This window comes from Malaclemys terrapin, chromosome 10 (genome assembly GCF_027887155.1).
Source record: "Malaclemys terrapin pileata isolate rMalTer1 chromosome 10, rMalTer1.hap1, whole genome shotgun sequence".
In the NCBI taxonomy this organism is placed as follows: Eukaryota; Metazoa; Chordata; order Testudines; family Emydidae; genus Malaclemys; species Malaclemys terrapin.
This window is the reverse complement of record NC_071514.1, coordinates 76,659,140-76,681,008: the sequence shown is the minus strand read 5'-3', so window position 1 is coordinate 76,681,008 and position 21,869 is coordinate 76,659,140. Positions and strand designations below refer to the sequence as shown.

At 48.9% G+C, this 21,869-nt stretch overlaps 1 protein-coding gene across 5 annotated transcripts; it reads right to left on the bottom strand.

Moving 5' to 3' along the window:
• Nucleotides 1-4,694: 4,694 nt before the first annotated feature.
• Nucleotides 4,695-20,287, bottom strand: CHST12 (carbohydrate sulfotransferase 12). Of its 5 annotated transcripts, none has more exons than XM_054042624.1 (3): nucleotides 20,202-20,287; nucleotides 18,122-18,178; nucleotides 4,695-6,399 (listed from the first exon to the last, which is right to left on the bottom strand). In XM_054042624.1, exon 3 carries the CDS (start codon nucleotides 6,303-6,305, stop codon nucleotides 5,046-5,048), a length of 1,260 nt encoding a protein of 419 aa, XP_053898599.1. In that variant the 5' UTR covers nucleotides 6,306-6,399; nucleotides 18,122-18,178; nucleotides 20,202-20,287; the 3' UTR covers nucleotides 4,695-5,045. The 5 variants fall into 5 exon arrangements, with proteins under 5 accessions (XP_053898599.1, XP_053898602.1, XP_053898600.1 ...); XM_054042627.1 differs by lacking the exon at nucleotides 20,202-20,287 and adding an exon at nucleotides 19,127-19,493; XM_054042625.1 differs by lacking the exon at nucleotides 20,202-20,287 and adding an exon at nucleotides 18,802-19,076.
• Nucleotides 20,288-21,869: the final 1,582 nt, after the last annotated feature.

Here is a 21,869-nt window from a genome sequence, read left to right as displayed (position 1 = left end):
CTGCTTAAGCAAGAAGAATCCCCCCACACATACTTCCCCACCCCTTCAGTACTGGCATCTCTCCCCTGCTGATGCTCATTCTGAACCCCCACGGAGTTCGGAATTCAAGGGCACGAACACAACTTTGTGTCTCGCAGTCTCATGTTTGTTGGCAGATCTACCCCACGTTTGTCCTTTGCTATCAAGATGGCTACTCTGCCCTCCTCCCCCTAACTAAGCAGCCGGGTAAATCTTAAATGGTTAAAGCAGCTGCCAACTGAGATACAGACATAATACACACATCAAGCCCTTAGCAGGTTGTAGTATAGCCGGGAATTATACAGACAGTCTATGAGGCAAATGCCTGTACAACTTTACAAACGTTGGTCTAGCCCTGCCATCCTTATCTAGACCTTCCAATGATTTCAATGGGAGCGCTAGATGGGTAAGGACTGCAGGATCAGACTATGTACATTACGCTGCAGCAGTGCACAGTACATCATGGCGTGTGCAATTGCACTTACAAAACGGTTGCATGGAACACATCAGCTGAGACGCTAAACTGGCACCATGTATGGTCTCAGTCACACACATCTTGGAATTCTTCAGTCAGACTGTTCCTTATAAAATCCCAGTATGTTCATGTATCTACTCACAGGCTCAGTCCAGTTAGAAATGCAGCACGGCTTTGGGCAGGTGATCAAGCATGGACAAACCTTACTTTAGACACGGAGTGCATCTGACAAAGCCAGCTTTACTCAGACATTTGAATGGGGCGGCTTGGAGGCACCCAATATCCCCCAGGAAATTAGTACTGCCTTTACACAGCTGTCTCAAGCATTGCAGTCAGCCAAGGTTTTAGCCCCTCTATCAGTTACAGTATCAGTACAGGTGCTCAAAAAGATTTCTTCCCCTACCAATCAGTCCTTTTCCATTTGCAAGGCCTGGCTTCCCTGGGTTTCTAATGGAGCTGAAATTAACATGCCTGGTTGTACTCCCCACGGCCCCCGTTTGCATCATCAGAACAGTCTAAGAAGTGTGTGGCTTAAACCCACATCCACACTCACAAAGCAGGAGGGTCCATATCTCGGCTCTGGGAACACAACTGTGTCACCCCAAGGTTCTTGGCGCTGTCCGTAGAATCTCTGGTTTTTTAACCACAATTTCCCAGCAGCAGAGGGGGAGAGGCAAAACAGCAGCAATGAACGGATATTTTGAAACTGGAGGCCATTTCCTGCCAGATGAATGTCCTACGGAAGGTCAAATTTCAAGCTTTATTGCTCTACCCTGTAAGGTCCTGAGCACCCTAAACTCCCATTGGTACCAGCGGTGCCGACAGTGCTTAGCACCTCACAGGCCTGTGGCTATGTCTACACTACAAGCTAGGGGGCTGATTCCCAGCTCATCAGATATGCTCACCTTGAGCTAGCGTGTTAAGAAGAGTAGTGTAGCCACTGTAGCACGGGCTAATTGTGCCTGAAGCCCATGAATACGTACTCAGCGTGGCTGGCTGTGCCACCGCTCCCCATGCTACCACAACTGTACTACTGTTTTTAGCACACCTGCTCGAGGTCTAGCATGTCTATGTGAGATGGGAATCATGCCTCCTGTGCCTAGTGTAGACATCCCCCTCAGTCCCAACTGTGACAGTACTTGGCTTTTCCGACTCCAAGGAGCTTTCACGCAGTAGAATGGAATTAACCATAGCCGCATCCTAGACTTATGGAGCGGGAGGTACAGGAATTCTTTCTCCAGCAGGCACAGCAGAAAATAAACAGCCCGGGGGTGGCGAGGCAAAGGGGTCTCCATGCCACCCTTGTGTCTTCCTGATTCTGGGCTGCTGATGAGACCCCCGGCATAAACTGGAGAGCCTCATGCTGCTCTCATTTGCAGCAGCCTTCCAAGAGTTGCTCCATAACTTGGAGCAGCACAGAATCTCCTTAGCATGCCACACTATGGAGACTCCCCTGGCATCCCCCTCCCCCAACCCAGGGCTTGAGGGAGGATTGGAGAGGCAGCGTGGGGATGACTCTGCACCAAGGATAATCTCCCCTGGCCAGCTGTGCCTCTGGAATGAGGCACAGAGGCTGTGGTGGAGGGGAGAACCTCTCCCCATCTCTCTGGGGAAATACCACTGGGCTCTGAGAGGGTGGAGTAGTTTGCCATTCAAGTCTTGCTGAACATCAGCAACGTGGGGTTTGCAACTGTTTCATGAGCTCCCTGCCAATTGCAAAACCAGCCCACTGCCATCGAACATGACACTGCACTAACGAAAACAGTCGCAACAGCAACCGCCTAGCAACCCATTTCTACTCGGTCTGTATCAAGCAACATGCCTCTGGTGATCTTAGCTGAGACCCCAGTGGACTGTGTGGGGGAAGTAGGAGGAAATGCATACGGCACATGATGTCTATGGTATGTTTAGCACTAAGTCTGCATTACATTCCCGGCCTCTCATATCCACAAATATTTAACACCCATTACATTCACCAGGGTAAAAAAATAATTGCCCAGAAGATGGATGAAAACATCCAAAATGTATTTTTAAAAAGCAAGGTTGACCGACTCTAGCTACCCCACCCTCCAGAAATTAAGGAGCTGGGAATCATCAAGAGACCCCCATTACTACTCGTTAAACAAGATGAGATTCTTGAGCATCTTTCAACTTCACAGCAATTTGCTGGGGATTGAAAAAATTAACAAGTGATGAAGTCAGACTTGTGGGGAAATGCACTGGTATGTATGTCAATAAACTGGCCTCAGGCTTGAGTCTTTGAACTAAAATCATTGCGTGGGTGTCTTTGACCACGACAGACTTGATTTATTTTTTTTTAAAAAGCTTGGAAACGGTCGCTTCCCTTTAACCCTTGCTTTTCGGTTCACTCTCAAACACTCCAGTGCAACGGAGGGCTGAAAAACACTCAGAGGACCTGATTCTGGTCTCCCACTGGTGTAACTACACAGGCAGGATCAGAATCAGACCCTCCATTTCTAGTCTGGCCACGAGGTTTCAACCTTTCACTTGCAGGTGACAAGTTTACTGCAGTGGCTGAGTATTTATCAAGAACTGGAGCCAGGAGCATATCTAGCAGAAAGGAGGGGAGGGCAGACAATAGCAGAACATCTGGGAGGCAGCAACAGGAGGACACAAGAACATGTAAGGGGGGCTGGAGAGAGCCAGAGAAGACGGAAGGAGAGATCCATGCCTGCAGACGCCCCTGGAAGGAAAATGAATAAAGGTAAGAAATAAGGTAAGATCATGAGGCCAGGCATGGTGGTAGCATCTGAGGAGCTGAGCAACAGGTAAGTTACCAATATCACTTACAGGCCTGTGAAAGGGTTAAATACTGTAGCCCGCAAAATGTTCACCAGCCTATCCAGAGTGCTGGATGGCAAGTCCTTATTTAGTAAGAGCGATGAAAGAAAGATTCAGCCAGAGACTAGAATATTTCTAAAAGCATAAATGTCCTTTGGGAACAGCCCACATGCCTCTGGCACGGCAAGCAACCATCACTCCCTGCAGCGGTGTCCATCAAAGCAGATGATTAAACCTACATCAATCATTTGGTGTAAACAGAGAGTCAGGGGACTAGGACATCATGTCATGAGCAATGGCAACACATCTCTCTGCTTTGCTTTAACACTCATCTGGCAGTAAGTATCCCAGCCACGCACCCCAGCCATGTTCTCTTAATGAGTTTGGGGCTGTGAACGCGTCACACGTCTAGAGATTGCCTGTGTTGAATTAGAGGCCAATGATAGGGTCAAGCGGCCTGGCCCTAAAAATAAACACCCAGACTTAGATGGATTGATGCTCCCAGGTGGCTGTTCTCTGTTTAGCTGCTTTTTGTTTATCTGAAACCCAGTTGCTGATATCTGCAGACAGCTTCATCCAGGAGCAAGCTCAGCACACAAGCACGTGGACAGGTAGAAACGACCACATAAAAGAGCGAAGGAATACAGCCTCAGAGCACTGATCATGGCAGATCTGAGATAACAGCTCACTCCCACGTGGTTACCACAGAACAGGATGCTGTTAACACAGCCGTACCATGCACACAGTTTGACTGAACTGCCACGCTACCGCTGAGGAAAAAAGGCTTTATAAGTGATCTGGACTTCCTATGGGTGAAACTCCCGCTGATGCCTATACACTCACACAGGCCCAGGGAGAATTTCTTCCTGAAACAGGAAAGGGTCTTTAACACTTGGGCCCCAAGTGTCCCATCCCCTCTTCCAGACTCGCTCTCTTTGCCCGACCTGCCTTTGCCAATTCACCAGTCACCTGCTCTGGTCCCCATGCACCATCCTGTCATTGATTGTACTCCAGCTGTGCAATGTCATGCTCAATATAACCTACTGGGGGCCAAATTCATAGATTCATAGACTCATAGACTTTAAGGTCAGAAGGGATCATTATGATCACCTAGTCTGACCTCCTGCACAACGCAGGCCACAGAATCTCACCCACCCACTCCTGTTACAAACCCCTAACCTATGTCTGAGTTATTGAAGTCCTCAAATCGTGGTTTAAAGACCTCAAGGTGCAGAGAATCCTCCAGACTCGGCGTAAGCAGGGACAAGTGCCCTAAGATCAACGGGGCAGTGCCTGCACACACCAGCTCGGAGTTTAGCCTCGAGTGTTTTGTAAACCCCAGGCACTCCCGGAAGCGGTGCCTCCACAGCACACAACAGCACTGAGACAACACATAGGGGCAGGGGCATTGTTTTTTACTCCACCTCTTCCTTCACCACAACACGCAATTTGTATTAAATATTTTAAATATATTAATTTTTAAAAAGTATTAATAAAAAGCGACCGAAGGACACAGACGACAGACTGAAAGAGGAAGTCTTCCGATTGCAAAGGGAGAGTGTGTGGGGGGGTCTTCTGGTGATGCACAGCTGGCTGGAGTATCCTGGATTCTTGCAAATTTGGAAGGGGATGAGTAGAAAAAATATACTTAATTTTATCTTCCTGGGTTGGGAGATTAAGAGGAGGATACTGTGAAGTTTTAAATATTTTTGGTAATCCCCCTCCCCCTTCTTCCAATTTCCAATTGCTTTTAGTCTTTAAGCAGATTTTCTGGTTTGGGGTAGCCAAAGAGTACAAAATCAGCCTCGTAAAGTTTGTAGAGCTGCTGCCTCCAGGCCAGAGGGATTTTGGCAAACCAGTCCTCCTCCCAGCTGCTGGCAGTCCTGTTCCGGTAGCTGGGGGGGAAGTGGAGGAGCCTGTCCACCTTGAGAAGCTGCAGCAGATGAGCCGCGTCTTCGTTGAGGGTCTCCAGCTTCCCAACAAAGTCATAGTCTATCTGGCACGGGTGGCACAAGCGGTAAACCTGCCTCCAGTGCTCATTGAAAGGGGCCATCTTCTCTGTCCGGGGGTCCAGTAAGTACTGGATGAAGTCAGGGAAGGAGACTTTGAGGCCCGCCCTGAAGGCCTCGCTAACAGAGGTGGGGAGGTTGGTGTGGTTGGAGTAGAGCTTCAGCATGGGTATGGCAAAGCGCCGGTAGAACTCCTCATTCTCCAGCTCAAACTTGCTGCGGAAGGCAGAGATGAGCCGCACGAAGGGATCGCGTACAAAGAGGAACTTGGTGTATTTCTTCAGCTTGATCTTCATGAGGTGGCGGGAGAACTTCCCATAGCGGCGCCAGAACTTGTTGAAAGTCAGGTGGGTGCTGGAGTTGTGGACGTGCTCTCGGGGAATGTCCAGAGGGTCCCGGTAGGGGACACCCTGATCCAGCAGGCTCTCACTCAGCACGATCATCACCCGCTTCCAGTTGGTGCAGGCCACCTTGGGGACATAGCAGTAGATGATACCATGGCGGTCGTCCACGATCAGGTGGTTCAGCTCATAGTTGGGGATGTCATCAAAGGAACGCTCCTTAGCGGGGAAGGCGAAGCTGGAATTGGCACAGAACTCCCGCAGCGTCCTCCGCCGTTCAGCCTGCAGCTTCTCCTGGTCCAGGCTCACTCTGGCAACACGGGTGGACCAGTCATAGCCTCTCACATTCTCCTCCAGATTGCCCAAGACAGGCCTGCTGGAGCCTTGAAGTGGGGCCTGCTCCATCTTTCTGTTCAAGGGACCATTCTGCCTCAGGCCAGAACTCAGTAGCTTCTCTAAAAACTCATCCATGTCCAACAAGTCTTCACGGTCTTCATCCTGAGCAGCGGTGGGCGGACTGCCCAGGGCATGAGGCCTGGAGAAGGACGTGTGCAGGTAGAAATGAGCTGTCCCCACGTTGTCCCAGTACACGATGATCAGCAGGATCATGAAGACGGAACCCAGCACCACCGAGAGGCGGAACAGCCGTGCTTTGGTCATCCTGGCTGTTGCTGGGGTGGTCTCTTTCTCCTGAGTTCACCTCAGCCTCACACAATGGTGCTTGGGATACCACATTGTGCTGCTGACAAGGAGCCTGGAAGGGTACAAAAACCAAAGTTAGTCAGTCTCCTGAGCACTCTGATGTAGAATGACCCTGCAGGGTAACAGCTTCCATGTGGCCGTACGTACTCCTCACCGTTAGGTTTTGTGTGACAGGTGCTGTATGAAACATCCTGTTCCCACCCAACTACACACAAACCACTGTCCCTCATGGGGTTAAATGCAGACCTTCCCCCTTGATGTGGCCCAGCATCAGACGTACAAGTCGACAGCATAACCAGTTGCTGCTGCCCCACTTACTGGGTTGCAGGCGGTTGGGGATCAGGAAGTGAAAGTAACCGGGTTCTTAGGCATGGTGCTGCATGCAGCCAGGTTAGTGCTCTGCCAAGAGAGGGCTCTGGCTACATTAGAGGATTGTAGGAGTCAAAGTCAGTTGTCATCTCCTGCAATTTTATCATGAGTGTTGCAACAGTCGGTGTTTTTCTTAAGGACTCCAGCTCCGAGAGTCATGTGATTACCTGAGACTCTCCACTTCCATTACAAAAAAAATAAAAATAAGATTCCAGCCCTCATGAGAGAAGCTTGAAAACGTGAAGCCCGAAGTCTCAAAAAGCAGAAAAAGTAAAAATTAGCCAGAATTTATTTTTTTTTAAACTCATTTTTTAAACCAATATGATTCATGTCGGGGGGCCTGCCTCATGATTTTTGAATACTTGACGTTAGCAATCCCATAACGTGGTCTGACCTCCTTCATTCAGATGTCCCTAAAGCCACAATACTGTGTTGAAAATCGAGATTCTATCAGCTGAATGGGCATGAAGGGTGTCATTGCTGGGGACATCAGAGGTCAAAATTCACCTTCCTCTATGGACTGTGAGTTGGCCCAGTGCTATGCTTTATCTAATCTCCGTTTGAATGTATCCCACGGATGATAACTCAGTTACCTCTCTTGGCAGTTACTCCCTTGTCTATTTGCTTTTGCCACAAGGAGTTTTTCCTATGATTTAATCCAAACTTGCCTCTAATTTATAAAGGGACCTGGCCCCGATAAAAATCCTATTTAACATTCCTCAGGGTTTTACACTGGCTGTATAACTACTGAGATCATGCAGCTTCAGGGTTGCTCCAGCCAAGAGAAACCTTTCCTGCTTTTCTGGAATGTGTTGAGCAGGGAGGCCTCTTGTCTGGCCCAACATATTTTGCATTTCTTATAGCATCCAAGCCATATTAGCTAAGCCTCACACACCCCGTGGCAGGCGGAGCTATCCCAGTTACAGATAGAGAAATTGAAGCACAGAGGTTAAAATACTAGCCCAATGTCTGTCAACATAGATTGTGTCAGAGTACGGAACAGAACCCAGATTTCCTAACTTCCCCTCACTAGCTGCACACATGGTCCCAGAGGGAGGTTTGTGGAAGGGAAACAGCTGTATACCCCACTCCCAAGCACGGATGCATTTTTTCTAATCAGGGGATACATGCAAGGTGAGGGCTGGGGAGCCAAGCAAGCTGAATGCAGTGGCCTCAGCTCCTCCCAATTTAGCCAGACCAGCAGCGGGGAAAAAGCTTGAGAGCTCAGGACTGCCCCACAAGCAAAGCCTGTCCGGTGGCTTAATGGAAGGTAGGAGGGAGCAAGGAACAGACAGCATGGCCCAGTGGACAGGACACTGGATTGGGACTCAGGTTCTCCATGGTCTATTCCTACCTCTGCCACTGATCCGCTGTGTGACCCTGAGCGGTCACTTCACCTCCCTGGGCCTCTGTTCCCACTCCCATCAACTTTCTGTCTGCTTTGACTATAGAATCATTACAGCAGGAGCTCTCTCTTATAATGGATTTGTGCAGTGCCTAGCACAAATGGGCCCAATCTCACTAGCGGCCTCTAGAAACTATTGTAATACAATGATCAATAATAATACACAAAAGGGGAGAGAGACACTGAGTTGCCTTTTTGCACCTCACTCGGCATGGATGGGGAAACTGGCTAGCTCTGTTTATTGTCAATTCCACGTCTTAGTCGTGATGCAGGAGCTGGATTCTGCAGCATTCAGCTCTCACAAAATCCAAACTGTTTGCACTGAAACCAATGTATTTATTTACTTTTAAGTTTCATGATTTCCCCCCTCCCCCTAAAATTCTATTTATTTTCTGTAAACAAAACCGAGGTTTTGGGGATTAGTGTCATTCGAAGGTCATCGCTCCTGATCTTCACCCCCGATCAACTGCAAATAAGTCTTCTCCTTGCCCTCTTGCAGTATATCGAGACTATTCGGCCACTCAGTCTGCTCCTTAAAGGACCTAAGAAGCATCTTAGACAGTGCTCCTTTCATGAAGGTCAACTCAAACTAGTGAGGGCAGGACAACAGTTCAAACAACTGAGCTGGGACTAAGTTGGTGACATCTGGAAGTTCAATTCATAAACCCCAAGCAATTAGTATTATTCTTTGAATAGCTGTAGTACCTAGGAGCCGTAGTCATGGACAAGGAGCCCGTGGTAGTAGGTGCTGCACAAACACTGACCAAAATAGATGATCCCTGCCCCAAAGAGCTTACAAGTAGCGGTAACACTCTGAGCATTTGTGCACAAGTTAACTTCCTGCAAAACACATGTGACGCGTCCCCCTCATTGATATTAATAGCACTACATGCACATGTACCAAGAAAACAATTCTGAGCAGAGTCATGTTTGCAGCCAGCAGGATAGCAATGCAGCTTGCTTGGCTCAGCAGCCAAGGGAAAAATGGGCTTGCAGTTAAAGCAGAAGGTCAGGAGATCCAGAGTCTATTCCCAGCTCCCTATGGGAGCTTGGGCCAGTCACTTGCAGCCAAATTTTCAAAAGTGGCCTCTGATTTTAGAAGCTCAACTCAAGACACCTTGAGCATGCTCAGCGCCCACTGACTTCCAATGGGCTCTGTATGCACTCAACATTTGTGGAAACCGGCCTCTTGTTGGGCTCCCAAAAACTGACCTATCCAAAACAAGTGACCACTTTTGAAAATGTTGGTCTTGGCCTCCCTGTCTCAGTTTCCCCATCTGTAAAATAGGTACAATGTAGGTGAGTAGTATGACAGGGTAATTATGCTGTTTAGTTCATTAATCTTTGTAAAGCCCTTTGAGATCATTGGATGGATGGCAGCCAGGGGCCAGGGAAGTGCAACGCATTAGAGTGGTTAGAAAGTTCCCAGTATTTTGAGAGAAAGAATCATTTTTCTTTTTTAAAACCTCTCTCTCAGACAAGATGTTACTTAGGAAGGTGAATAAAAAGGTGTTAACTGCACAATCTCACTCCCGAGGAGCGTTAAGGCTATCAACAGAGAAAAGCACCAATTAAAAAAACAAAACCCCTAAAACACAAAAGCAGCCCTTTCTGCTGACATCCCCATTCTGTTTAACAGACTCAAAAGAAACCATATCCACATCAGTTATGAAAACAAAACCATTTGTGCACATTAAGTAGCTCTGAAAGGAACCTTTTCAAAACCAGTGCTGGGTTTCTTTCCTCCCAAAATGCTGAGGCTGTTTGCCAGCCAGTTCACATACACACACAGCCTCTCAGGGCAGCAACAATTCCACGTTGTAAAGGGAGAGAAATTAAAAATAAAGCGCATCGGCCAAATCCGAGCAGCACCTGGCAACAGTACATTTGATTTAAAATACAACATCTGAAGCGTATTGGGATTCATGACTAGGAGAGGGTTCTGCACCCCACCCAATGGGCACGGAGACTGAGATTGGTTAGACAAACTGTGAAATCATCGGTAGTGAATTTTCTCTACATATGGGAATTTTGTAGAGAAGGGAAGAATCTAAACAAGTCAAGAGCAATCGTGGGATTGTTGACATGCAAAGTTAGCATGGGGTCAGCATCTGCTTTGAGACACTGCTCTCCATCCAGATGAATCAGGACAAACAAAAACAGCAACCAGACCCCTCCCTGGTTTGTAAACTAAACAAAAATGGCGCAGAGGGAAAACTCCACAACAAAGTCCAATATCACAGCTCTGGGTACATGTGCCCTGGAGATAAGCACACTTGCCTTTTTCCCACGTGCAAGCCAAAGCATCATAGAATCATAGAACTGGAAGGGACCTTGTGGGGTCATCTAGTCCAGGCCCCTGCACTCATGGCAGGGCTAAATATTATCTAGTCCATCCCTGACAGGTGTTTGTCTAACCTGCTCTTAAAAATCTCCAATGATGGAGACTCCACAACTTCCCTAGACAATTTATTCCAGTGCTTAACCATCCTGACTGTTAGGAAGTTTTTCCTAATGTCCAACCTAAACCTTCCTTGCTACAATTTAAGCCATTGCTTCTTGTCCTTTCCTCAGAGATTAAGAAAAACAATTTTTCTTCCTCCTCCTTGTAACAACCTTTTACATACTTGAAAACTTATCATGTCCCCTCCCAGTCTTCTCTTCTCCAAACTAAACAAACCCAATTTTTTCAATCTTCCCTCATAGGTCATGTTTTCTGAACCTTTAATAATTTTTGTCGCTCTTTTCTGGACTCTCTCCAGTTTGTCCACATCCTTCCTGAAATATGGTGCCCGGAACTGGACACAATACTCCAAATGAGGCCTAATCAGCACGGAGTAGAGCGGAAGAATTACTTCTCATGTCTTGTTTACAACACTCCTGCTAATACATCCTAGAATGATGTTTACTTTTTTTTGCAACAGCGTTGCACTGTTGACTCATATTTAGCTTGTGATCCACTATGACCTCCAGTTCCGCAGTACTCCTTCCTAGGCAGTGATTTCACATTTTGTATATGTGCAACTGATTGTTCCTTCCTAAATGGAGTACTTTACATTTGTCCTTATTGAATTTCATCCTGTTTACTTCAGACCATTTCTGCAGTTTGTCCAGATCATTTTGAATTATAATCATATCCTCCAAAACACTTGCAACCTCGCCCAGCTTGGTATCGTCCACAAACTTTATAAGTGTACTCTGTATGCCATTATCTAAATCATTGATGACGATACTGAACAGAACCAGACCCAGAACTGATCCCTGCGGGACCCCAGTCGTTATGCCCTTCCAGCATGACTGTGAACACTGAAAACTACTCTCTGGGAACGGTTTTCCAACCAGTTTTGCACCCACCTTATAGTAGCTCCATCTAGGTTGCATTTCCCTAGTTTGTTTATGGGACGGTCATGCGAGACAGTCAGGGCCGGCTCCAGGGTTTTGGCCGCCCCAAGCAGCAAAAAAAAAAGAAAGCCGCGATCGCGATCTGCGGCGGCAATTCGGCAGGAGGTCCTTTGCTCCCAGCGGGAGTGAGGGACCGTCCACCGAATTGCCGCCGAATACCTGGACGTGCCGCCCCTCTCTGGAGCGGCCGCCCCAAGCACCTGCTTGCCAGGCTGGTGCCTGGAGCCAGCCCTGGAGACAGTATCAAAAGCTTTACTAAAGTCAAGTTATACCACGTCTACAACTCCCCCGCCCCCATCCACAAGGCTTGTTATCCTGTCAAAGGAAGCTATCAGGTTGGTTTGACGTGATTTGTTTTTGACAAATCCATGATGACTTACTTATCACCTTATTATCTTCTAGATGTTTGCAAACTGATTGCTTAATTATTTGCTCCATTATCTTTCCAGGTACAGAAGTTAAGCTGACTGGTCTGTAATTCCCTGGGTTGTCCTTATTTCCCTTTTTTATAGATGGGCACTATATTTGCACCCTTTTCCAGTCTTCTGGAATCTCTCCCGTCTTCCATGACTTTTCAAAGATAATCGCTAATGGGTCAGATATCTCCTCAGTCAGCTCCTTGAGTATTCTAGGATGTATTTCATCAGGCCCTGCTGACTTGAAGACATCTAATTTGTCCAAGTAATTTTTAACTTGTTCTTTTCCTGTTTTAGCCTCTTCTGATCCTACCTCATTTTCACTGGTATTCAGTATGTTAGATGTCCAATCACCACCAACCTTCTTGGTGAAAACTGAAACAAAAAGTCATTAAGCACCTCTGCCATTTCCACATTTTCTGTTATTATTCTCCCCCCCGCCCAATTGAGTAACGGGTCTACCCTGTCCATGGTCTTCCTCTTGCTTCTAATGTATTTGTAGAGTGTTTTCTTGATACCCTTAATGTCTCTAGCTTGTTTGATCTCATTTTGTGCCTTGATCTTTCTAATTTTGTCCCTAAATACTTATTATTTGTTTATATTCATCCTTTGTAATTTGACCTAGTTTCCACATTTTGTAGGACTCTCTTGATTTTTAGATCATTGATCAACTCGGGTTTGTACCCCCACAAATGCATAGCAATGCAGACAAGCTCTCTTGCAGCACAGCCGCACCAATGGCAGACTGTGGCTGTAAAGCGAGATGATCCATCCCCAATGGGAATCCTCTGCCTAGTGACAGAGATGGGGCTGAACTGAAATCCCCAGGTCGGAACATCCCTAAGCTGTGGGGAAGTTCAGATCCAGGTTCAAATGGGCCTCCCCCTTCTCTAAGGGGCCAAACTAGCCAGCCAAACACCCACAAACTCACCCCTGCTCTCTGAACACTGCCATAATCATCCCAATTAGCATTTCGACAGCACTCCACGCAGGGCTCTCAAAGTGCTTCTCAAGCTTTAACTAGACCCTCTCTGGGAAGACCATTTCAAAGCCAGGAAACAGTCTGGATTTTCAGAGATGCGAAGAACCCATGCTCTCACTGACTTCAAGTGGGGTGGTAGTGCCCAGCACCTCTGAAGTACACACAGGCTAAGGCAGCACAGTGGATCAGTGACAGAATGGGATTAGAACGCAGGAATCCCATTACCTAGCCCCTGGATCTACCCACTAGGTTACCCCATTAGGACTAGGCTAAATACTTGCTAATAAACAGAAGAGCAGTGAAAGATTAGGACTTTGTATCAGCGTTTTAGCTCAGTTTGTCCGAAAACACTTAAAATGCACCATTTAGGGATTTTTTTTTTTAATGCATTTGCTTGCACTGATGAGGTATGAAAAAGCCAACGACCAGGAGTGGCTGGTGATCTAACTATCGCTTTGCACTGCAGCACCAAGCATTGAGATATGGATCTTGGACTCAGCCTCTCATTCTGTAAGTCAGCAGGGGTTGGAAGAGGATAGAATACATGCCATTCTGAAGAGTAAGAAGGCAAGTATTACACAGCAATAATTCTCTAGGCGAGGTCAGTGAAGATGAGGACTGACTGGATCCAAGAGTTGCCTAGGAAGATGCAAAGGGGGCTAAAGGAGGGGTAAACTGTAATGTGTTTGTAGGCAGGGCTGCTGGAATTAGGGGTGCTGGACGCACGGCAGCACGCCCTGGCTTGAAGTGGTTTCCATCATATACAGGGTTTACAGTTTGGTTCAATGGCTCTCAGCACCCCCACTATACAAATTGTTCCAACGCCACTACATGGATGTGTGCGTGTTTATATGCCAATACTTAGGCTCGCAGTCTCAGCCCATTCCTGGAAGATTTGGAATGCTGCTGCTTAGCAAAATGCTTTTTTGTTGTTTGTCTGTACCTGTCGGCCTGTCTTGTCGGTAAGACTGTGAATTCTTTGCAGCAGGGACTGTTTTCTATTCTGAGTATGTACAGTGCCCAGAATAGTGCGTTCCCCCAATCCTGGCTGGAGGCATTAGACGCTACCGGGATGCAATTAAATAATAATAATAATGTTTCAAAGAGAATCATTCACTTGCAAACTCTACCCTCCATAACATGGTGCAACCACAGCAGCCTGCCAGCACTGCTGCGAAATCTCCCACCCCAGGGCGCCCTCTCTCAAGTAACGGAAGTGTTAGCCTTACCAAAACGCAGTGTGTAGCACGGTAACAAACAGTCGCAGCCCTCTGGATCATTGGAAGGATGTTCATTTTGAAAGCCACTGAAATCATGCAGCTTTACCCAGCCCACCCCAAAGGCTCAAGCCTGCTTTCCAGGGGACAGCACACCATCTGCCAGAGCACAGATTGATTTTCCAAGATACAGAGCAATGATCAGCGGAGGATCAAACCAAATCCTCTCCTGTTAACTCGGGCAGTGCCATATTCACTGATGGGATTTCTATCAGAGACCCATAATGGGACTTAGTTAAACTAAGCCAACTAATGCCGAGGGAAAAAAAAAACACATTCTGTCAATTATCAGGGGGTAGCCGTGTTAGTCTGTATCTACAAAAACAACAAGGAGTCTGGTGGCACCTTAAAGACTAACAGTTTTATTTGGGCATAAGCTTTCGTGAGTAAAAACCTCACTTCATCCAAAGAAGTGAGGTTTTTACTCACAAAAGCTTATGCCCAAATAAATCTGTTAGTCTTTAAGGTGCCACCAGACTCCTTGTTGATTCTGTCATTTGTTATTTTCTCTCTTTTTCAGTGGCAGTGTGATTTTAGTACAAATAAAAGATGCCAGGCTGAAAGCATTGGAGACTAAAGGTCTCTCTCCACACACACACAGAGACAGAGAGAGAGAGAGAACAGGGCTCTGAGACAGGTGCCTGAGCCATAACCTGAAAAGACAACCTCTACAGGTGAGTAGGGAGTTCACACTATATGGCCCATGCAGCCCTTGGTCTCAAAGCTGAGAATGCCAGCAAGAATACCCTTCAATGCCAATTAAGGTGGTGGTATTTGTGATGTGGATGCCTGCCAAGTGGGAACCGGGCTGAGCACCAAACTCATTTCATACAGGCCAGTTAACAGCCACCGGATGGTAATAACTTTTAGCTACTACTGACCTGGCCTGGATTGGAACCAGTGACTGGCTCTCCCTCTCATTAGTAAGCACGGCTATTTATCTCAGGTGACAACAGTCACAGATGTCACAGTAATCACCAGAGACAGCGGCTCCTAACCTCTGGCATAGAGCCGGGGTGTTTATCATAGGGGTCAGTGGCCACTGACTCCAGTGGTTATTATTGCAATGGATTCCACGACTCCCTCTTCCCCACTCCTAGGACTGCTGGCTACACTTTCCCCTCCAGAGAAGCTGAAGATGCAGACCAGGCCCTCATCAATGGGGCTTAAGAGCTGTTGCTATGACCCATTTTCTTCTGTTCCTGGTCCTTTAACATTTTTTTTTGGCGGGGGGAAGGGGTTTGCATGATATAACAGGACATGAGACTTTAGAAAAATTGTAGCTTGCATTTTTTGCCAAGACTTACCACATTTTCCCCCACTGACTGCCAGGGAACTCTACTGTCCGTCACCTGAGCCATCCAGCCCCCTGACTTATAAATCACCAAACCTCCAGTGGGATATGTTTAGTCAAGCACATTTCAGGTTTTTATTTCAATATATGGTGTAAAACGTTTGAGACCAACTCAGTTCTGGTGATCTGCTTTCTCCAAGAGGGGAAACTCAGCAGATTCTGACATCAGAGTCAGACCAGGACTGTGCTGACTTAACCAAAACCAAGAAAGAATTTTGCTTATTTTCCCAACATTCAAAATAAACTGCTTCTCCCGCACGCTGCAAAAATGTAAAGGCTTGTCTAGACAAGGCAAATTTGCATCAGTGTAACTACATAGTGTCGTCACACTAATACAAACCCCTAGTGCAGACACAAATCGGGCTTACGCTAGTGCAGCGGTTCTCAAACTGTGGATTGGGACCTCAACCCTGTTTTAATGGGGTCGCCAGGGCTGGCTTAGACTTGTTGGGGCCAGGAGCCAAAGCCCGAGTCCCACTGTCTGGGGCCGAAGCCGGAGGGCTTCAGCCTTGGGCAGTGGGGCTGAGGTTACAGGCCCCCTGTCTGTGGCTGAAGCCCTTGGCTTCAGCTTTTGCTCCTCCCTCTCCCCCCCAGGGCAGTGGGGCTTTGCCCCTCTCCCCCCCAGGGTAGCAGGGATTGGGTGGGCTCAGGCTTCGGTCCCAACTCCTGGGGTCGTGTAGTAAGTTTTTTTGCTATTGCATCTTAGCACAGTGTGGGCTATATACCTGGGGGGGTTGCAGAAGGCTGCAATTCATATTGTCTGAGTTTACACTAGAAACCCCTTTTCTAAGGCCAACTGTCAAGTGTTTATAGATTTAGTATTTATAATTTACAGCTGTGATATTTTACTCTGTACTGAAATTTTGCCTCTTGGGTTTCAGTGCAATTAATAAATTGCTTTATAGCTTAGTAGCTTTATAGCTTAGTAGTTGAGCGGGTTAGCAAAGGGCAAGTTCTGATGGCAACACTAGCTTGCAGCAGCCCACCTGTTTATCAAACAAAGATTTCCCAGGAAAATGGTAATTTACCATTTTTCTTTCTGTCATATCTGATCAAAGTCTGCTGTTGTCTGGTCGTTAGAGCCCAGAAGAGGGGGCACAGACCTCAGGCTATTTAATATCCCGTCCCAACTCAAGAGTGAAAGCTTTTTAAAATGTCAAATGGGCTATTTTAAAATTATAGCCCTAAGAGTCAGAGAGAAAAAGAAAAGCATAAAAACACCAGAGTGGGGATTTCCCCATCCATTCATCACACCACAAACCCGTGAAGACCAATTAGGGACTGCCAGTTTCCAAAGCCCTGGAAATGACCTGGGCTAATATAGGAAACACACGACTGGGTTACAAAACCCATTACACAATGTATTGAAACAAACATGTTATTTGGCTGCACTTGAAAGTGCAGAGTTCCAACACATCCCAGCCAGCCAGGGCTAGAGCTATGGAGGAAGATGACTGCATCACTCAAGTATCCTCTAGGACAGTGGTTCTCAAACTTTTTTTTCCATGGACCACTTGAAAATTGCTGAGGGTCTCAGCAGACCACCTAATGATCTTTCCGAATGTGGTTTGTACCATTAGCTAACTCTTGTAAAGCGCTTTGGATAAAAGCGCTATATAAAAAAGCCCTTAATAATAAACTTTTTTTGTTCTACAAATAAAAGCACACAACTCATATTTTGTCAAGTATCAGAGGGGTAGCCGTGTTAGTCTGAATCTATAAAAAGCAACAGAGGGTCCTGTGGCACCTTTAAGACTAACAGAAGTATTGGGAGCATAAGCTTTCGTGGGTAAGAACCTCACTTCTTCTTCTTGCATCTGAAGAAGTGAGGTTCTTACCCACGAAAGCTTATGCTCCCAATACTTCTGTTAGTCTTAAAGGTGCCACAGGACTCTCTGTTGCTTTTAACTCATATTTTAATATCAGTAGTCTTACCCTTCTAATGCGATGGATGTGCTGTCTCTACCCTGCCACAGCAGCCCCCAAGCTGGGGCTGGGAAGGAGGGGGGTCTCTCCCTCTCTCCTCCACCACAGCAGCCCCGAGCTGGGACTGGGATAGAGGGGGGTCTCTCCCTCTCCGCAACAGCCCCCAAGCTGGGACTGAGATGGAGGAGGGTCTCTCCCTCTCTCCCCGGCAGCCCCGGCTGGGAAGGAGGGCCGTCTCTCCCCAGCAGCCGCAGTCCTGGAGCTGGGGAAAGTTGCCATTTTCTCTCGCCGCTGCAGCCCTGCACGTCCCAAATGCCCCCCACGCCCTTTTCTCACCCCACTGCCCCCTCCCACCTACCCCCTATTCCCCCCAAGGCCACCACCTCACCTTACCTGCACATCTTCTCCAGGGTCCAGGCCAAGCCTGCGTGGCTCCACTAATTAGGTGGGTGGCCCTTCATTCTCTCGTGTGCAGCTGCCCAGGCACGCACCTTAGAGGGAACTATCCGCGGACCACCTGAGAGGAGCTTGTGAACCACTGGTGGTCCGCAGACCACAGTTCGAGAACCTCACTCTAGGAATTAGCCACAGAAGAGAATTACAACTTCAAAAGGATTTACCAGCCCTTTTAGGCATAGCATACCTGCTGCTGATCCACTGATGAAGGGCTGGGCTACATAAGGGTCTCATCATCCAGGGCCTAGATGCATGAAAAGAAGATACATGACCTACTACAAATGGCAGTTGATACAGATTATCTTTTATCACATTTCTGCTCCCTTCTAAATTTCCATGCTAAATCCATGCAGTTATTTAAAGACCTAATATTACAGATCTGATGTCCCAACTGTAGCCAGAACTTGCAAACGTCTCATTTCATCAGCCTGATATAGGGTAGTGAGGCACTGAGCTAACCCTTTGATGGTTGCAGTATAAATACAGAGTCTCTCTACACCGGTTTGGAACCAGAGTAACTTCACTGGCTTCAGCTGGGTCACTTGATTTACAGCAGTCTAATGAGTGGCGAATCAAGCCCAAAGATTAGATGGGGCTAGAATAAGGGCCATAGATTCCCACATCATAAGACTAGGGACTTTCCCATCAAGGGCAAAACATAAAACTCAGTCTCCACGTAGGCACTTCTATTCCTCCCCAGCTATTAGTCTGCAATCTCGCTTCTATTTCTAGCTTCCACTGATTTCCGTTCAGATCCAAGCAAAGAAGGAAAAAGGCAAACGACCGAATACACACGAAGGGGTGGGGAATATAGCAGGTCCAAAGTGATGAAGTACAGCTGGACTACATAAAGGGGAAATCACCCACCTCACGCCCATATCTGTATCAAACAAAGTCCAGTCACAAGTGTAAAAGTTGCTTTAATGCCACCAAGTTCCAATATCTGGGTTTGACAGAGATCAACAGAGACACCCCCTGGTCCCCATTCCTGACAGTCAGCCGCTTCCAGCACCCTTGATATCCACAGCACTATCTCCCTCCCAACTCTCTGTCAGGTAATATCAGGATCCCTGTCTGGACCCAGGCTCCGATGCTGCCCAGAGCCCCCTGGAACCATGGCCAGCAGCCTTCCTAGCCTATTCTGGGGCACCCTGGGCTACGCAGAGCCCTCTAAAAGCCTCACCCACAGCACCTGGCTTTCTGCCTTGAGTGCAGCTACAGGCACAAGTCACCCCCGCGCTGCCATCCCTCTGCACATACGCGGGCCACCAAGATCAAGGACAGGAAGCTGGACAGCTGGAGGAGGAACTGAACTGGTGCGTCTGAGCTTCCCCGTTAGTATTCACATTAACAAAACCGACCCAGCATTAAATCCATGGAAAGAAACTTGGGGTCGGCAGCACCCATGGCCAGCTGTGCCTAGAGGGGAGGGTCAGGTGCGCTGCACCCCAGGGGTAGCAGGAAGCCAGCCTGTGCCCTGGTGGAAGGGACAAACCACATACTGTTGGCCAACTGTGCCCGGAAGGGAGGGGCCGTTGCACCCCAGGGATGGAGGGGGAACCAGCACCACTGGCCAGCTGTGCCTGGAAAGGAGGGGCCGTTGCACCCCAGGGATGGAGGGGGAACCAGCACCGCTGGCCAGCTGTGCCCGGAAGGGAGGCGCTGCACCCCGGGGATGGAGGAGGGAACCCAGCACCGCTGGCCAACTGTGCCCGGAAGGGAGGCGCTGCACCCCGGGGATGGAGGAGGGAACCCAGCACCGCTGGCCAGCTGTGCCCGGAAGGGAGGCGCTGCACCCCGGGGATGGAGAAGGAACCCAGCACCGCTGGCCAGCTGTGCCCGTAGGGGAGGGGCCGTTGCACCCCAGGGATGGAGGGGGAACCAGCACCGCTGGCCAGCTGTGCCCGGAAGGGAGGCGCTGCACCCCGGGGATGGAGGAGGGAACCCAGCACCGCTGGCCAGCTGTGCCCGGAAGGGAGGCGCTGCACCCCGGGGATGGAGGAGGAACCCAGCACCGCTGGCCAACTGTGCCCGTAGGGGAGGGGCCGTTGCACCCCGGGGATGGAGGGGGAACCCAGCACCGCTGGCCAGCTGTGCCCGTAGGGGAGGGGCCGTTGCACCCCGGGGATGGAGGGGGAACCCAGCACCGCTGGCCAGCTGTGCCCGGAGGGAGCGGGACGCTGCGGAGCCCTCGCACCCTGGCTAGGGGGGTCACGGCTCCATCCCAGCGCCCGGCCGGAGCCCCCACCCCCAGGTCCCGCTCTCACCTCCGCCCGGAGCCGCTCGGCTATCGGAGCCTCCAGCGGCGGCGGCAGCCCCGACTCCTCCCCCTGAGCCGCCGCCTCTCGCGAGAAGCCGGCCGGGGGGGTCCGGCCGGGGGGGGCCGCAGCGCAGGCGCCGCTCGGTCCAGCCGCGGGCGCCCTGCGGGCCTGTCCCTCCCCCCGCCCCGCGCCGGGCGCTCGGCTCCCCGCGGAGACCCGGCCCCTGGCTCGCTGGAGCCGTTGCACTGCGGGGCTGGAGCGGAGCCCGGGCGCGCAGATCCTGCTTGGCTCCCCCCGCCGGGGCCAGGACCCCCGAGCGAGGTTCGGCCCCAGCCCCCCGTCCCCGATCCGGGGTACGGAATGGCGGGTAAAAGTCAGGGCACGCCGCAGGGGGGAACTCTTCCAGGGCATCCGCGTTGGAAGCGTTTCCACACATGGGAATTCTCCGGGCCCAGCTCGGTTCAAATTCTGCACGAGTTGGATGGAAGTTGCAAGAGTTGCTACGCCCCCTTCTCCCACGATAGCGGCACTCCTTGCATGGGACCATGGGGATCCAATCCACGGGAAACAACGCGGTCTAACGATGGCGGGGGCGAGGGAGAACTGGCTTCTATTCTCCACTCTGCCACTGACCTGCTGTTCATCCGTGGTCAAGCTGTTTAACTTCCATGCCTCGGTTTCCCTATTTGTAAGATCTGGGCAGTACCAGCCTCTGTAAAGCACCTCGAGGCTCATGTGAAAGGCATGATATAAATGCAGAGTATGGATCCAGGCAGAAGGGCCCACAGTATTTGGAGTTCATCCATCCAGGCTGAACGGCCTCTCTGTTCAGTCTCATTCACTGTGTGATCTATTCATATCGCCTTAAAGCAACTCTCCGCCAAGTCCCTCACCCCTTCATTGCCTACTGGGACAGCTCTGCTCCCTTCTCTGGGATTTTTCCATGTCTCTTTCAGGGTGCAAATACTTCCTAACGGAACTAAATTGTTTATCCCTGTGGGTGGCTCTCTCTCACATATGCATTTGAATCCTAATAGCAAACAAAACTTCCCCCTCTTCACTGGACTGAAGTCAGCAAGAGAGTTTGTATGTAGCATCTGAGCTGAAGGGCTGCCAGTCAAGCAGCAAGGGCAAGCCTACAAAAATGCTATACAGCTTCCCCTCTGTAAACCAGGCCAGAGACTGAGGGATTATAGTTGGCATCAGATTAGAAGGCAGTTTCCATGAATATGATCTGTTGCTTGTGGCTCAGGTGCCAATAGCAACAGGTACTCAAAATAATTTGTGGGAAATGGGAAGCCAAGGATTGCTCATATTCTCCTCTCAAGCAGAGGAAGCTAGACGAATATGGGTATAACAATTACAAAAAGAATCTTAGCTCTCTTAAAAGATTTATGGGAAACCTGCTGCACGGTAAAACTATATTAACCAGTTACTGGTAGTAGGAAAACTTGTTAGTAGTTATATTAACCTAAAAATCGTTATTGAATTGATTACTGATTTTGTAACCATCTTGAAATAGAAAAAATACTTTAGGCAAGTTTATTTTGTGCAAGTATTTAGTTTTGTGTGGATTGTGGAATGCCAGGTGCCTAGAGATGAACTGACAGAAAAGACTGGTCGTGCAGCAGGGCCTGTTTCTGTTGCAGGCTGGTGCTTTGGTTCTGTGCTTTG